Raw genomic sequence first — 18,727 nt, forward strand, 5'->3', positions numbered from 1 at the left:
ACCAAACTATTCCAGATTTGGGTCTACGTTTTGAGATTCTCAGATGGAAATTCGAATGCTCCATTAGTTTCTTGGATACTGAAGTCAATTCGAGATATTGACTTTTACTTACTTAAAAACAGCATAACTCGAATACTGATATGACATTCTATGTCTGTTAGCTTTGCCAGGGGCGGAATGGAAAAGGGAGCCCCAGCTTGTTATGCAAATCTGCATCTCTATGGTGTATTCCTGGTTGCATTAAAAGTAATTTTCCCTTATATTGAACTAAGCGCAAGGTGGCAAGGAGTTGCCCCTTGCTCAAAATATGTGAGTTTCACAGACTCATGCCTTAGGTCGGAGCTATACCTTTACAATTTCAGTCCGAAATTATCTTTGCCGGGATCCAAGAAAGTTTTTGTCATTTAGTCTTGTATGTAGTCATATATTCATTGCTTGTAATTAACTCAACACTTTGGTAACGAATACAATTATTCTCTCTCCATCTTGTGCTCAGCTGTTCGACATGCGGAAGTTCGAGGCTAACGTGGGCCGTGAGCTTCGGAGGGCGTACCCGGACCGTCGTCGGCTGGAGTTCCAGTGCGTCTCTGTAATCGCCTTCGTCCGCCCCGAGACCAACAGCCTGCTCGACTGCCCCGTCTGGGTCCTGCTCATCAACGTCCTCGCTCTCGACATGCTCAAAGCCAGAATGCCGCCCAGTGAGTACCACTCTATCACTATTGCAGATGCGACAGAAACAGTGAACTAAGAGATATTTTTCCGAACGAATAAATTTAGGAATTTGTCCCCCCCTCCAACCCCCCGAAATTTGTAGGATTTTAGTAAATGCAGCATCTAACTAAGCAGAAAAATCTCTCCCAATAAGCATCAATGTTTTTTTTTTGTATTTTCTCTCAGGTTAACGGCTGATGTTCTGATACTTCAAGTCATATACCTATCGAGACAATTTTCAGGGTAGTATGTAGTATTTTACTCAAATTAACGTTATCTCAAATCCTCGATAATGTAGTACTTATAAGTGCAGATTAAAATACTCAATAAAAGCATGCCTACTCGTACGGTCCTCTTCCGATGACGCCGTAAATTGATTTTTTTGACTTGGAAAAGTATCCGATAAAAACTAATAATCTAGAGTGATTGTGAATTTACTTCAAGTTTACCTCAGAGAGAACCATTTATCCCAGATTTGGGTCTACGCTTTGTGATTCTTGGATGGGAATGCGAATGTTTCATTGGTCTCTTGGACAATGAATCCGATTCGAGATAGTGACCTTTACTACCTGAAAAACAGCGTAAAACCGAGGGTTTCTCATATTGGTTAAACCCGGACGTTACGGCTCACCGAGTCAATGACTGTTAGTTCATCCAAGCAAGTGTGCATTACCTTTTTCAGCACCACTGAGCATTTTTTCGTCGAGGAAAGATTGCACTGCCCAAGTCCTGAACAAACACCTTGGTATCAAAATTGAATAAAAACGCTTCTGGGCTTAATTATCGTTGCGAAGAATAAACGAAAAAAAAATTCCAGTCATTTCAGTTCCTCGAATCTACAGTCACACTCAGCAGCAAGCTTAAATCAATGTTCCTGGCTCTCGAAGTTAGTTCATTCCTATTCAATTCCTATACAATGACTTCTCGTCTCAAAGAACACAGCCGTGCGATATTACATCGTGACACGGAGAAATCGGCGATAGCGGAGCATGCCTACTCAGAAGATGGACATCGAATTTTAATCGACGAGACGCAGGTGTTAGCCCAAGAAAAATTTTATCATCGACGACTAATTCGGGAGGCTATTGAGATTGAAAAATGCCCCCAAAATTTCAACAGAGTGGACGGCGTTAAACTCAGCCAGACGTGGAAAACGATTTTCCGAAAGAGAAGACGACGAATATGTTACCAACAAGGTTATTCGCTAGACAAGAAGAGTCCGCTCGTCGCTCAAGGACAGGGGTGAGAGTTTTGCTGACGTCAACTCCGCCCCCCTCCCCCACTACTCCGGTGGATGGGGGAGGTGGACGAGTATATTAATTGACCACCGATTTCCGTAATTTCATTCATCGCCTGATGATGCGTCCTGCAACGGTCGCGAAAGCTTGCACGACAAAGCGCAACACGCAGCTGCACCCGGAAGCCATTATCAACGATCATTCCTATTCACTCAGAATTAAGAGCAACAGAGGCCCATGGAATGCAGCAACTAGTCCTGAAAAAAAATTTGCCTACTTCATCCATATCACTTTGATTTATTGTAACAGTTGGTTACCCAATTCTTTATTTTCTACACAATCATTCCCATATTCATTCTCTTAGAGCAAAGCAATATCCGAGAGCCATATCACTTTAATTTATCGATGGCGGTTACGTGGCTCAAAGAATGAATTATTGTACGCTTATCAAGAGTTAGAACAAGTAAATTGAATTTTAATTAGGATGTAATCCCCCTGCCATCCTCCATAGCGACAAACAAACGATTTATATAGGTTTCGTCCAAAATTTGGTGAAATCCCGGACGGGTTTACGAGTCCAAGTGAATCAATTCTCTGGGTGAAATATGTATTCAAACGAATTAATTAACTAAATTTCCACGTGAAACGCTAGTTTTCAATTTTCTCAAAAGATGGCGTTAGTTACAAATTTTTTGGCAGAAATTTGTTTGACAGGTCTATGTTTATCTATCACATGATTCCCCACTAAAAACTAGAAAATAAAAATAGAATGAAAAATATTTAAAACCGCGCTCTCTCCAAAAACATTGTAAAGAGCACAAAAAATTTAAGAATACACTTTTCATCACTCGAAGAATAAACCGTAGGTGTTGGTTACGTTTAAATATAAATATTGCGTGCCATCCCCTCTCACCTGTCAGATCTTATACAGTCATTTAAAAAATCCTAATCAAATAATGAAAAAGCGACTCCAATATGAATTACATTTATTATGATAAACATGACCCAAGTTTATCGTAACTCAATGTTAGTCATATTAAATCAGCCGTCACAGAGAGACAACGCCTGCAGCGGTGCAGGAAAGGCCTGTATAACGTCGGACGTCATAATTGAATTCGCCCTCGGTAGATCATCGCGAGTCCCGCTTGTCGTTCACGTCGGCTGCTACAGAAATATACCCCGTCGTGGAAAATATGTTCGGTTCGAGCGGAATACGTAGAAATGAGCGAAAAATCGCCTCATTTGGTCGAATTCGAAACGGTTGCGTGCTGAAAACTCGGAGGAGAAAGCCGCTCCTGAATGATAGTGACCAATGTTATAGTTTTCGATTCCTCCTCCTGCCCAACTGCGGTCTCCGATTACGGTTAAACAATAGAAAGCGCACGCCGCTCGACAGTCGGGCCCCCGCGAGTGCGTACGGCGCGCGTGTCTAATGGGGCCCGAGCGCGAGTCAAATGCCCGCGTCCGCTGCCGCTCGAAAAGAGTTGTCGATTCCGCAACGAGAGATCATTGCCACGAGGAGAACAGTGGATGGCGTTCGTTGGGGGGGGGGGGGGAGTGGAAAGGGGAGGTGCCTATTGCATTCCAGTTTTCCCTTTCTTTTGCGGCCCAGTTGCGATCTCTCGAAAACATTCACCATGGGAACGCTCCCCTCCCCGTGTCTCTCGGAAATTTTTGCGATTGGTCAATGAAAAAAGTTCCCCGTCCCACCGCCTGTACATGTTCCCAAGTCCAACTCACACTACACTGTTTCCCCCGCATTGAGGAGATTAACCCTTGGTGATAGGAAGTAATCTTTCTTCCCGCTGCTCTGGAGACGTGTAGTTCGATCCTCTGAGCCTTTCTTTCGGCAAAACCATCTCCATTGTTTTTTATTTGAACTCATGCTCTACCGTTCAGTAACGTACCTTACGGTTTTTTGCCATTCACGTTTAATTTAGCGTAGAGGTAAATTGTGTTTTTTTTGTTCGAGTTATCAGTTTCAACTCGCTGTATGATACCAAATGTTATTCGAGTTGATTATGAAAAACAGGACTCATGCAATATTTGATGAGAATTAGAGAATATGGAAGTAGAAATTAAACACAGGCTCAGAATTCAGGTATGATTTCGAAACAAATGACGGGAAAAGCAATAAGCATTTACGGAAAATAGCTGTGAAATATTTATGTAAGAGAACATATACAACATAATCATTTACTCGCTCCGCCCTCACACTTCCAAGCCATTTTAGCGAATTGTTATTTTATCCAATGATCGATTTGGTTTCTCCATGAAACAGATACATTAATTCCGTTGTGCTGTTATTTTACGTATATCGCTTCATAGTTCGGTTTTTCCAATATATTCGTTCGCATTTGCTTTAAATAGTTTATATTTAGTATGACATAGATTGAAAGTGACTAAGGTTGTTAGTGTTCGTGAGGAAATGGAACAGCTGGTGATCGAAGATGATATTTTAACCCTTTAAGGTCCGTGAAGATTGCAGCCGTTAGATCGCATAACAAATACGTTTTTAGGCTAATATATTCCAAAAACATTTATACGAAAGCGATATCTTTAATAGCTTCTGAGATACAGTATGAGACGTGAAATAATACCACTCCTCGCCCCCTTTAAGTCCATAGGGACATATGTGTCCATTGGCATAAAAACACTAATTTTGTGAAAATTGAAGCGCAAATGCGAGGTTTTTCGCACTAACTCCACAGGATAGGTACACATTAAGGATAAACGGAAAGTTCTGTTATAATTGACCGTCTCATTGATTTGTTATCATCATAGTATTCTACCGATTAAGGTAGGTTTCCATGGAGTACGCAAGAAGTGATCTGGGAGCCTCCCTTTCCTTCCAGCACTGCCTTCTTTAACTCACAGTAAGGCCTAATCTCTTTCAATCTATCTAAAAATCCTATTCTTTTCCTTCCCCTCCCTCGTTTCCCTAACATTCTACCCTCTAACACCATTTTCAACATCCCCTCACCGCTAAGCACTAACTCCATCCATACCTTCTGTCTCCTCTGTATCTCATCTAAAAGCTGTCTCTCCTCGCCAACCATATCCAGAACTTCGTCATTCCTTTTCCTCTCCGTCCATTTCACCCTCTCCATTCTTCTCCACACCCATATCTCGAATGCCTCCAATCTTCTCTCGTCTTCCTTCCTCAGTGTCCACGTTTCCGCACCGTAGAGAGCTACACTCCAGATCAAACTCTTCACTAGCCTTTTCTTTAAACTCTTACATAACGATCCTCTTAGAAGCTCCTTCCTGTTCATGAACGCCTCCTTCGCTGATGCTATTCTCTTCCTGATGTCCTTACTACTGTATCCGTTTTCCTCTAACGTACTGCCTAAATAGTTGAATTGCTCAACCTGCTCAAGTTTTTCATCACCCACCTTTATCTTGAGTCTCACATTCCTCGCTCGTGATGCTTTACAAAACCGCATAACCTTAGTTTTCTTGTGATTAATCCTCATCCCATACTCCTCGCAGCGCTCGTATAACGCATCCACTAGAGCCTGAAGCCCCCTCGCTGACTGGCTAATCAGCGCCTGATCATCTGCGAATCTCACTGATTTGAACATCATTCCTCCCACTTTTATTCCAGCTTCTAACTCATCCCACGCTTCCCTTACCATCTCCTCAGCGTACACGTTAAAGAGCAGCGGCGATAGAGGACAGCCTTAAACAATCAAATTTACACTTCGTAAATTTGATTGTTTAAGGCTTCGTTTGTAAGCATTTCAATTGAAAGTTCTAAAAAATGTGGAAACAACAATGCCTAAAAAATATCACTAAAAGAATTTAAAACTATAAGCCAGTAGCCTCTTCTTTAATAGAACCAATTCTTACAATCATACACCTCATTTAATTTTGAGAGAATTTCACAAATCTGGGACGCATATGTCCCATGGACCTTGAAGGGTTAGACATTAAGCAAGGATATCCTGAATATAATCTGTAGTCCTCATTATTAAACACCGCCTTTGATTCCGATGAAGTGAAAGCTGGCCAAGTCTCTCCTCATTTTCGCGCCCATCGCTCGGCTTCAGCATCTTGCTCGCTATCCTGTCTTCTCCTCGGAAAATTCCGCGGCGAAAATCTCTGCATCTCTGATGATAATGCACGACGGATGCCAAACTGGCTCTTAATTCTTGCATACATTTCATCCCTCATCGCCTGCGATGGAATACACTCCGCGTGCAAATGCGATATGCCATAAATCCTCGGGACCAGAGTCCTCTAGATTTCTCTCTCAACACTACTCTCTCATCATGTCGAGTCGTCGCATAGGCTTCCACTATGGGAATGACGACGTCCGCCATTGTTAGTCCTAGCAGCCCATTTACCCATAAGGATATGTGGGCAGATTTCTTCGTTTGTTTGGTATGCAAAGAATGTTGGTAATTTTCGGATAGTTGATACTAATTCCCGAAACCTTCGGTAACATAAATACAAATTTTCTAGGCATGACAACAATGGAAACGGTGAAAATAAAGATAAAACCACGGCAAAGACTAAACGTATTACGACCTGATAGAACCCTTCTTTTAATGGGTTGACAGTCAATTGCGCTTAATAATCACTGAAAATACTATTGTATATTGACAATCATGGACCATCAAAACAGCTTAACACAAGAGCAACTAGTGACTATGTTTAATTACTCTAGAAGTATTTTGAAAACCATTTTTCAATGTAAAGTAGCAAGGCTGATGCTATAGAAGTAATGAAAAATGGCATAACTGAAAAATTGCCAGAATATAAACAAAGGCAATGTGAAAGAAAAGAACTTGTAATGTATAGTTCAATCTTACATTCAAACAAACACGTCAATTTGAGAAGCTACCTCATTTGATAGATGATAAGCATTAACAAAGACTGCGTGCCTATTTTTCAACAACTGTGCTGATTTCTCAAAAAATTATAGATGAATGATAATGCTAACAATTACTTCATTTAAAAATATACATATTTAGTCATATCTCAGCAAAATACCAAGCGCAGGTGACACGTATGGAAGATGAGAAATGACTTACACTACCTATAGACACTATCATGAGGCATAATAGAAAAAGACAAACTACAAGAGATTTTAGGAGTCCATAACTCAGGGTAATAGGTGCTTATGACATGAATAAAAAATAAAAGCACAAATAAAGACATACTCAGTATCTCCAGCTCCTAAGACTGCATGTAGCCATCAAAAACACTCAACCCCTCCAAGAAACGAAACCTTGGAATCATCCAGCCATCGACTATGCCAAACATGAATTACACACAGGGGATTTTTCCAAGGAACACTATCGAGATACCACACGTCAATGATTTTGGTTTCATGCAAAAAATTTGTATGAAACGATATACGATAAATAGAATATGAGAGGTCTCCTCTTTGGTGTAATAGGCTTAGGATAATTCGCGACGTCGAAAATCGTCGGAACATCAGTAGGCTTTTAATTTATTCCAGCCTTCCTTCCGAGCGGATTCAAATTTTGATTCGTATGAGTGCACCTGTGGCAAGGAAAACGAAGATAGCTCGCACGAAAATGTTTTCATAATGATTAAATGGCTAAATAATTACGTGCATGTACTGTATGTTGCCTTTCCCTTGGGCTACAACCTTGTCGCGGTGGTAAGGCTTGCGCGTTCCTAATACCCCTAGAGCTGCACTGGCGGGATTAATTCTAAATTAATCCTGGTAGGTAATCCAATCCATGCCAGATAGGTCGAAGGGTAGGAGCCAGACGAAAGGTAGTCCACGTGATGGTGTCACGTGAAAAATACTGTTGGAATGGAAGTGGGAAACCCTACCAACTACCTCTTCCCTGAAAACATGGAGTACAACCAAATGAGCCTCGGAATCTCATCGACCGGGACCCGTCCGCAAAGGCGGGTGTCGGGCACGGCAGCGAGGTTGGCAAGGTCGGGGTCGTCAACATGCGAAATCCTTGCAGAGACTTATCATCATCACCAGCAGCAGCAGCAATGAAGAGAGAAGAAGGCCAAGAAGATGGAGAAGAAGAAGTCGGCTATAAATGTAGGGACGTGGAATGTGAGGACAATCATGAGGGCATGGAAGTTAGAAAATATGAAAAGGGAAATGGATAAAGGGAGGATAGATATCTTAGGATTATGCGAGGTGAGGTGGAGGGATGGGGGGGCTATTGGAGTGATGGGTATGGGGTTATATATAGTGGTGGGGGGGAGTAAGCCAGCGAGGGGTATCTTTATTAGTATTTAACAGGAAGATGGCTAAGCGTACGGTAGGTATAGATCAGGTAAGCGATAGGATTCTGGTGATAGAAATTGAGGCGCGGCCCACCGACCTTGTGGTGGTCCAAGTTTACATGCCCACTAGCAATCATAGGGAGGAAGAAGTAGATGAGGTGTATGAAAAGCTCGAGGAAATAATTAGAGAAACCCCGGGTAAGAAAAATTTGGTAGTGATGGGGGACTGGAACGCTTTAGTCGAGGAAGGGAGGGATGGAAGCGAAGTAGGAGAATTTGGATTAGGAATACGGTACGACAGGGGAGAGAAAGCAGCAGAATTTTGCAGGAGAAACAAGTTATTCATCACAAACACGTGGTTCAATCATCATAAAGGGCGAAGGTACACATGGAAAAGTCCAAGGGATGTTGGGAGATATTAAATACACTACATTATGGTAAGACAGAGGTTTATGAATAGTGTGAAAAACTCGCGTAGCTTCCCAGCAGCAGATGCAGATTAAGACCACAACCTAGTACTTATAAAATGTAACGTAAGATTCAAAAGACTTTAATACTAAAGTTAGAAAGGCGAAGAAATGGAACGTAGAACACCTGAAGGGGAGGATATCAGGAACAATTGTACATTAGTAGACGGGAGACTGGAAGTACACAGACTGAAGAGGAAGGATGGGATAATATTAAAACGGGAATAGTCAATGCGGCGGAGAAGTCAATTGGCTACGTTGACAGCAGAAGGATAAAGAAGCCTTGGATTACGGAGGGAATGGTAAAAGAAATGGAGGAAAGAAGAAGTGGAAGAACGTGGACACAGATCAGGGCAAAAGAATGTATAGGGAACTAAATAATCGATTACTACGTGAAACTAAGAGGGCAAGGGAGGATTGATGGAAAAGACAGTTTGAGGAAATGGAAAAGTTCCAGAGGGATGGAGAAGTAGGCGCGTTGTACGCCAAAGTTAAGTCGCTATCGGACGGCAAAACAGGAGAAGCCATGTCTAAAAGTAAGGCTAAAGATGGAAGGATGCTAACCGAGCGAGAAGATGTACAGAGTAGATGGAAAGAATACGTGGAGGATCTCTATGAAGGAAGGAACAGACCGGAGAGATTGACTTTAGAGGATGAAAGTGAAGGGGGGGAGGATAATTTAAGGCCGGGGATATTAGATTCGGAAATAGAGAAAGCACTTCGTGATATGAAGGCTAGTAAAGCAGTGGGCGTGGACAATATCCCGTGTGAGCTTCTGGAGAATCTAGGGAAGGAAGGTAAGAAAAGGTTTTTCAAACTAGTACGCAGGATATATGAGGATGGATGATGGCCACAGGATTTCGTGAAGACGGTTTTAATTCCGCTACCGAAAAAGAAGAAAGCTGTGGAATGCGGAGATTACAGGACTACCACCCTAATATCGCATGCGACGAAAGTGGTGCTGAGGATATTGAACAGACGAATGGAGGCGAGGGCAAACGACTATTTGGGCGAAGATCTGTTTGGTTTTAGGAAAGGGAAGTCAACTCGTGATGCAATAGCGATAATGAGGTCCCTGGGGGAGAGGAACCTAGAATATGACCAGGACGTATATGCCTGTTCCGTGGATTTTGAAGAAGCGTTATATAGCTTGAACTGGTTAGAGTTAATGGAAATCCTCAGGAGAATAAGTGTATATTGGAGGGATAGACGACTAATTTGTAATCTGTATATGGCCCAGACTGCGCAAGAGTGGGTAGCGGACGGAGAACCTGGGTGGGTAAGCATTGGCCGAGGTGTGAGGCAAGGCTGTCCTCTATCGCCGCGTATGCCTACTTTTTATCGTATGCGCTGAGGAGATGGTAAGAGAAGCGTGGGATGAGTTAGAAGCTGGAGTAAAAGTGGGAGGAATGATGTTCAAATAAGTGAGATTCGCGGATGATCAGGCGTTGATTAGCCAGTCAGCGAGGAGGCTTCAGGCTGTAGTGAATGCGTTAAACGAGCGTCGCGAGGAGTATGGGATGAGGATTAATCACAAGAAAACTAAGTTTATGCTGTTTTGTAAAGCATCACGAGCGAGGAATGTGAGACTTAAGATAAAGGTGTGTGGTGAATTATTTGAGCAGGCTGAGCAGTTCAACTATTTAGGCAGTACGTTAGAGGTAAACGGATACGGTAGTAAGGACATTAGGAAGAGAATTGCATTAGCAAAGGAGGCGTTCGTGAACAGGAAGGAAATTCTGAGAGGATTGTTGTATAAGAGTTTAAAGAAAAGGTTAGTGAAGAGTTTGATCTGGAGTGTTGCGCTTTACGGTGCGGAAACGTGGACATTGAGGAAAGAAGACGAGAGATGATTCGAGGCATTCGAAGTGTGGGTATGGGGAAGAATGGAGAGGGTGAAATGGACGGAGAGGAAAAGGAACGACGAAGAGCTGGATATGGTTGGCAAGGAGAGGCAGCTTTTAGATGAGATACGGAGGAGACAGAATTTATGGATGGAGCGAATAATTAGCGGAGAGGGGATGTTGAAAATGGTGTTAGAGGGTAGAATGTTGGGGAAACGCGGTAGGGGAAGGAAAAGAATAGGGTTTTTAGAAAAATTGAAAGGAAGTAGGCCTTACAGTGAATTGAAGAAGGCAGCACTGGAAGGATAGGGAGTCTCCCAAATCACTTCATTAGTACTCCATGGAAACCTACCTTAATCTTAATAATTATAAACTGTATGTTGACTATTATATTAATTAAGGAAGGTTTCGCTGTTTATTAATCGCATGTAATTACAAGGTGTAAAATCCAGCATGAATTCGAATACAATTATCTGCAAACATTCGTTACCAATAACGTAGTTCCAAAAGGGACATACTTAAATATTACATTATTTCAGTAAGTCTTTCATAAAAACTGGTATCATTGATTCCATTGCACGTAAAAGTTCCTCATGGTATTTCAAACGTGAAAGCACTTATATGGTTACAAGTATCACTTTCAAGGACACTTACAAGTGTAACTTTCACGCGACGAAATAATAACAACTAACCACATTCCATCATGTGAATAGGTTGCGTATTCTGATGTATATTGTTTGAATTAATCACTTGAATGTATCTCGGGTTACTTGTATTAGTTTTACGACACTATGAACGTTTTTAAACACACTATTGCCACAAATAACCTTATAAACATGAAAAACTCTCAACAATAGCAGGAATTATTATGCACTCTTTTCTGTTTACATTACGTACAACGTAAAACTGAGTACCAAAGGTATTAAACTTTGAAATAAATCACAGCCTTTCATCAACTTAAGCCGAAACTAAGTAAAAACTTGATCTTCATATGAATACTTATCCAATACATTGAATTAAATCAACTTCTAACTCACCTCACAAAATGTGGAAGACGGCTATGGTTGCCACTTATCCATCCCGCAAATTTGTAACCATTTCGCCCTTACCTCAGGATTACAAGGAAAAACAAAAACACGAAACCCATCCCTGCAACTAATGGAACAGCTTGGTGCAGAAGAACCACCCATCTCTCTTATTAATCAATTACAAAAATGGAAAAAACTGCACCTACTTGACGTTACGCCTATGCTACAACACAGCCCGCCATTGATGATTTGACCAACAATGGCGGCTTGCGACGACTCAACTTCGTAGTTATTATATGGCAATATAGAGGACTCTGCTCGGGACGATTCGATGCCGCCATCTTTCCGACAAAAGCGGAACGTCAAAATCTTTCTGAAAGGACTGCGCTTTTGTAATGTCGTAAGGTTTTAATCGGATTTGCGTTCGCAGGTTGTGAAGTGGGAATGCAAGAGATTGTATTGGTCTGAATCGATCCAGATGAGTCTCGCAGCCTTGGCACGGAAGCAAAAAAAGTCCTCGCGTTGTATCCGTCTGACGTGTGACCAATTGGATTCATCCGTGTAAAGCGAGGCGTCATGGTTCGAAAAAAAATTGATGCGGAAAATTTTAAAAACAAAGGTAGACACAGGAAAAAGGGAGTTAAATTTTTACCTTAAAAATTACCGATCCTCGATAAATTCGCTCAAGTAAAACTTTTCTTCACGTAGCACAATGACGAATTCTCTATTTAACCCCGTGACGAAAATTAATGATCGGACTTTCTGCTTTTATCAGGCTGAAATTATTAAAAACATCCTTTATACTTCCCAGTTTTATTACATTATTTGTAGCTCTAACATGTAAAAGAATACTTTTGAAACCTTGGCGAAAGTAATTAAAAATTTTCTAGCTTATTTCCAAGCCTTTACAAGATTTTAAACTAAAGTCTAAAATATAGTTGAATAACTACCTATAATCCACATGTTTGAATAAGCACATAGAGTGACAAACCAACCGGATGTGAAGTTGATGGTCAACGGGAATAAATTGTCGTGGTCGTATTTGTTCTCGTTTATAACTTTCGATATCGTGTCGATCAAGAAAAAATTACGGGGTTCGTCGCCAGAAGCGTTTTATCGGAAGAGCGTGTTTGAGTTCACTTTTACCAACTACTGGAATCTATGGTGTGAAACTATAAGCCAAGAGTGCTCAATTTAAGTGGCTAAATGTGTTTCATGAATTGAGGATGGAAAATAAAATTTTACCCCGAAAAATATTCTAAGTTCAGATTCATATTTTTGGAGGCGAAGTGCAATTATATCGGCTTTGTTTTTGACACATTAACGGAGGATTTGATTACATGACTACGGAAAAATGTACTCATATGGTTTTAGTAGTATGGCCAGTTTTCTATTCTCATAACACCCGTGCAAAGGGTCAGCGAATATCAAACCCGAGTTCGTTAAGGACAATGAGAAAATTTTCATCGATGTCGGATACGGTTATACCTCACCCAGCTCACCATTGCAGGTGCTGCGACGCGTCGTAATACATTGAATACCACAATCGTTCAAACATCTGACGAAATGGATGTAGCAGGACCAAATATCAAGTTGATATCATTTAACAGTGAAGTTCTTGAGCGGTAGCATCGAATTTTAATACATTTTGAGGTATTTGGTGAGTTTTAAACTATTATAAAAAATTGTTTAACCATGATCGTTAAGGGTTGCATAAGCGCAATTATTTCTATTTGATCGCAATGAAATTGATCACTGTGATGAAATGAGATAATTTTAATGAACTTAAATTTTATTACGTACTCCAGAAAAATATTACCGGAATAGTTGTAAAATTAACGCTACAAATTCACCTTACAGTACTATTTACCATAGTACAGTAAGCCAACGGCTTGTGAAAAACGAAAATAGAAATTCAAAATAGGCCTATTCGAAAGGACATAAGCTCGAATACCATATCCTAAGGCCTGGTTACCCTACACATTAAACCGTAAGAGTTAATGTCTAAATGTATCAACGCGTGAATGAATACGAAAATGCACCGTGTAACCTCCCAACTTGGGCGAACGTATGAACAGGGGATTTAATTTTTTCTAGTTTTGTTCATGCATTCGTACATGTTTGAATTCCGGTCCGGTTTCCGGTCCACCAAAATCGTTATTGTATTCATACTTTAAATCATACGTGTTAATGTACCGTGCAATGTACCATACCATAATGTACCATATATTGAAACATGTCAATGATTCGTCTAGTCATTCTCCCTTTGAATTCCCTTATTCTATGTAATCCTAACGGTAACTTTAAAAATACTTCTGGACAAATAAATAAAGGCAGGGAACTCTCTTTTATCCTGGACTGTCATCACGGACCGTGACGCGTTAGAAAAATAAGAGGGGATTAAACTCCCACTCGGTAAGAGAGGATGGTAATGAGTTTTTATTCGAAGCGTCCTTCCCTCGCTTCGAGGCTTTCATCTGCTCGTTCTAAACCCTTTAATCATCTCACCCAAAGGGGAAGGTGAGCAAGCCGGCACCCAAAATCACGTGCGCGTTATCGGAAAGCAATGGAAATTCCTCCTCGGTGCGTCGGGCAACGGTTATTCGGGGTCCGTTCTTTTTTTGTTTTATTATTCCTCGCATTCGTTCTCCGAGGCGACCGACCCCTCCCGGCTATTGGCCCCGGGGGTGTGGGTTGGCCATCCTTTGGGTCACCCAGCCCGGTGGCTCGCTCATTGGGATTCTGTCTCGCAATCTGGCGGCATCCGAATCCACCGCTATAGGACGTGGGTGACCGTCCGGGAGCGATTTCCGCTCCCCAGCGTATTATGGTGGCTCCAATGAAATAAGTCCGACGTTCGTTCCACGTTCGCGATGCCAACTTCAAATATTGCGACCGTGTGCGTCATTTTCTCCAGATATATAAAATTGGATTTTCGAGCGAAAGTGGTGATTCGGCTTCCGCATATTTTTTTCGGCTTTCTGAACCAATGGTTGATTATATTTTCAGCCCATCTTAATGTGTTCATAGTTTTATTGGTTTTCTGTTCTGATCGCAGAATTTGCACTCGCCAAGAGAAAGGGAATCGGCCAGCCCCAAAAAAAGGCGAAAATAATCCCGCGTCCTTATTATTTCGCATATTTTTGGAGCTTTCTGAGCTAATGGTTAATTATAGTTGCAGTCAATTTTAATGTGCTCATACTTTTATTGAAGCATTGGCTTTTTGCTCTGATTGCAGAATTTGTACTCACCAAGTGAAAGGGAATTGGGAAACTCAAACAAAGGCGAAAATACTGCTTCATCCCCATTATCCCTTACCTTTTCAAGAATTCCTATGTCCCTTATTTACTGCACTTTCTCCTTTTAATTTTGACCAGCTCATATTGATATATATCGGCGTCTGGCCTATTTTTTGTGCGTTTCCTACCACGTCTTATCCACTACGGTACAATTACTGACCTCCGTTATATTCTCAATCAAGTGCTGATATGACATATGACCTGAGTAAAGTACAGTACTCCGTAATGATCTGTGCGAATATTGTTCAAGAGAACGCTCCTTTTTTCAGCCTTACTGATAAACTCCTTTGACGTTGTAATTCCATCCAATAAACGCCATGCCGCCCCAGAAAATCAAGATACCGGCCGCGAACGCGTACTAACCTGTGAGCCTCCGTAGGGATCTTTAGCAACATTTCTGGGCATTATCAGGCTGAAATCCCACACCGACGACCGTCGTCTGCCTACATCCGTATGATAGAGCGACCATATAAAGGTAACGTGAATAAGCGAAGTTACTTGTCAGTACAACTGTTGCATAAAAAGCTATATGTATTTTGGTGAAATAATCAGGTCTCCTAGGAAAATTAATGAAGACTGTATCGTGATGACATCATTACCTGGCGTAAATAAATAAAGTCGTAATTATTTTTCATTGTATCGCACCCACACTATCTTATCAGCATCTACGACTTTCACTGATTGGCGGACTTTTTGACAGCCAAGGTCCAATTTATAATTTTTCACTCTACAGTGGAAGTAAAGGAAAGTGTAATATTTTGGCAGATTTTTCCTTCTCTGTAAATAAATTTACATCAGTAATGTTTTCTGGGTGAATTATTTAACGGTGTCGCCAATATTATCATTAATGGCTATTTCATATAATTATCAGTTGCCCATCGTGTAATTATCCAATGAGCTAGGGCTCCTTAACCATTCCTAATAGTTTGGAAAACTTAAATTTTCTTTTTTTGTTTCTGCCTGAGGTTTTCGCAGCGCTGTATTGCAAATTTCTCAATGATTTTCGGATTTGCTGCGTCGAAAGTGTTTTCGAGATGTCGTTTCGGCATTCAGACCTGATCTTAAGATGTGGCAGCATAGGCTACGAAGCTTCACTTTGAAAACAACTTTCTTTTGTTGCTATGAAATGTGCATTGTTAATACCTTTCTTTCTTTCAATAAAAATTACTTGTAAGTATATAAATTGTGTATAAAATTCAAATTACCTACTATAACTAGAATCCTTCTGAGAAAGTTTAAAACACAAGCTAATAATTCACAGTTAAGCTCCTTCCCCCAATCACAGAGAATTCTAAAATAAATGGAGCCGGTCATTGTTTGTGGTAGATCTTTCGAACGAGCTTCCTTGCAAAGTCTCCAAAAATAAATTCAAAAATCACTTCTTTAAAATAGCTCGAGCGATCTTTTAACTCTACTTTTTTCTGCTCACCGCGACACGTTTCCTTGGTCACTGCGACGGCGGCGTGAACCGCGTGTAAAGAGAAGGTTTTTTTGTGTATTTGTGTTTGTGTGCGTGTAGGGGAACTAATGGCGTCGCCTCCTCCTGGGGGTCACGATCGCTTGCGAGGCGACGTGGAGGCATTTGACGACGGAGCGAGAGTGTGAGTCAAATGGGGCAGGGGAGAGGAGAATATCAGGGGTCTGTGCACCCGCTCCGCGGAGAAGGCGAGTGGGTGGCGAACAGGGGTGTGGGCGTCTATCCCCCTCCCCCACCGACGACTTAAGACGTGGGCCAGGGCCGGTAAGGTGGAAAAGGGGGGGGGACGATGGACGGCGGTCTCAACTGCACCCGCCTCCTTCATTCCCTATCTGCCGCCCGACCCCCTTTGTGTGTCCCCCCAGAGGAATGCAATGGGAGCCGCCTCGTCAGATCCGGGGGCCGTTGTCTTCTCCATAGCGGATTTGATACTGCGCGGCGGCTGGAAAGAAGTGCCAAAGTGAGCCTCCGCTTGGGGTAGTCCGGTCGGAAGAGCGGTCGTAAAGGGGAAGGTTGAGTCCCGAGTTTGACACCGACTGAGAGCGAGTGTTCATATTCATGGCCTTTTCTCCTTTCAATGTGACCAGCTCAAGGCTAGGCGCTATGCTTAGATTCAGTGGCGTAACTAGGAATATGCTCTGGGGAGGATGGGAGGGCCTAGAGGGGGGACCCCCCTCCGAGCAACGGGGGGTGCGCTAAATTTTTTGAAAAATTAAATTCCTGGAAATACATTTTTCATCATTTTGACTCTTAATATTTAACTTTGCAGAGATGCAGTTATTTTATTTCAAAACTAGCCAAGATTTTTAAACATTTTTTTATTTCTCTGAGGCTTTGGGGGGGATCTATCCCCCTTATCCCCCCATAGTTTCGCCACTGATTAGATTGATTGAACGATTGAGAATGGATATCTTTAAGAGCGACACGGAGAACATAATATTAGAGCCACACTATATTTCCAGGTCCGACAGAAACGATAAATTAAGAGATGTTTTGCCGAACGGATAGATATGCGAGTTCCTTTTTCCCCCAAACCATGAAGGACTTTAATAAAAGCTAGTCTTGATTTCCTTAGAGTACTTCCTTTTTATGTAAGAACGGCTGGTGTCCCAACACCCCCTGCCACACGCCTTTTAGGTGGCTTGCGAGGTATTATGTAGGTGTAGATATCGATATCCATCGACGACTGGCCTATTCTCTGCGCGTTTCCTATAATGCCACATCCACCATGGTTCAATTATTGACTTCCGTTGAATTAAAAGGCATATATAGCGGGACATCAAATAGGTTCTCAGAAAATGGCATTAGCACCAAAGGAGGTGAACCTAGGTAACATTAGGATATTGACACATCCAAGGCCGGATCCAGAAATTTTTTCTGAGGGGGCACAAGTACCTGACACATGACCTGTCTTCTTACATTTGAGGTTAAAAACAACATTCAACAAAAACTATACGAAATCTTTTCTTTATTTTAATATGAAAGTTGTTAATATAAAATTAAATGATAAAGGCTCCGTAATATACAAAACAAAACGAACGTAACGACGAGCGTATTGAAAATCTTGTCTATTTTTTTAAGCGTGTAATGTAATCGGGAAAGGCCACACCTACGTAGTTCGCCCGCTGATTCCGCAAACGAAACATTTAAACGTATAACGTAACTTCTTGGAGTGATTTATTCTATTCTCAAAGGGGCGAACACAGAAATCAGTGTGTACATTACAGTCCAAAAAAAACATCTTTAATTAGACGTCAAAGGTTGATGCAACCAAAAGGGAAAAATGTGATCCAGAATTTCAAGGAGGCTTCATTTTTTAGTTTGCTTCAAGATTTCCAATTTTGTTCTGATTTCCAATCAATACTTTCGCTTGCTCATGATAGAGGCAATATTGTTTTGTTGATTTTCCCTAATCCGGCAATGGGGAAAATAATTCAAGTTCTGGTTAGACGGCGCGACGTGCCAACCAACGAATTGCCACTGCGGGCAATACATTTTTGTGTTTTCGTGGTATGACTCACGTGTTTTTACGAGAAATAGCTTTCGGGACATTTCATCGAACAGGTTTTACTTTCCCACATCCCTTTCGAGACCGAACGCATTTAAGGATGTGGAAACTCGTTTGTGCAGCTTTTCTAGAGCAAAAGTGTAACGTCTAATTTTCATTTTTGACTAGTTCTCATTTTTCTGCGGGCAAGATTGTTTTGTCCTTTCGGTGAGCGGTCGCTTTGCCGATTTCGTAAAAAAATAAAATAAAATGTTGGCTGCATTGCTACGCGAACGCTTTTAGATTGCTGTACCATTCTCTTCTATGGTTGGTTATTATATCGTTGCGGTGAGACTAAGGTTTGCGGTCAATGACCCGAACTCATTCTGCTTTGTATTAATATACTTCCAAATTGCTAAAGAAATGGTCATGATGAAAAACTTCA

General features: G+C 41.5%; 1 protein-coding gene across 2 annotated transcripts in view; it reads left to right on the plus strand.

Moving 5' to 3' along the window:
• The window catches only part of LOC124154004, a 259,170-nt gene that overhangs the window by 219,284 nt on the left and 21,159 nt on the right, over positions 1 to 18,727 (plus strand). For both annotated transcript variants that reach the window (XM_046527473.1, XM_046527474.1), the window contains exon 6: positions 497 to 698. In XM_046527473.1, the coding sequence (XP_046383429.1) occupies positions 497 to 698 (202 nt within the window). The remainder of the gene's footprint in view (positions 1 to 496; positions 699 to 18,727) is intronic.

Source organism: Ischnura elegans, chromosome 2 (assembly GCF_921293095.1).
Source record: "Ischnura elegans chromosome 2, ioIscEleg1.1, whole genome shotgun sequence".
Lineage (NCBI taxonomy): Eukaryota > Metazoa > Arthropoda > Insecta > Odonata > Coenagrionidae > Ischnura > Ischnura elegans.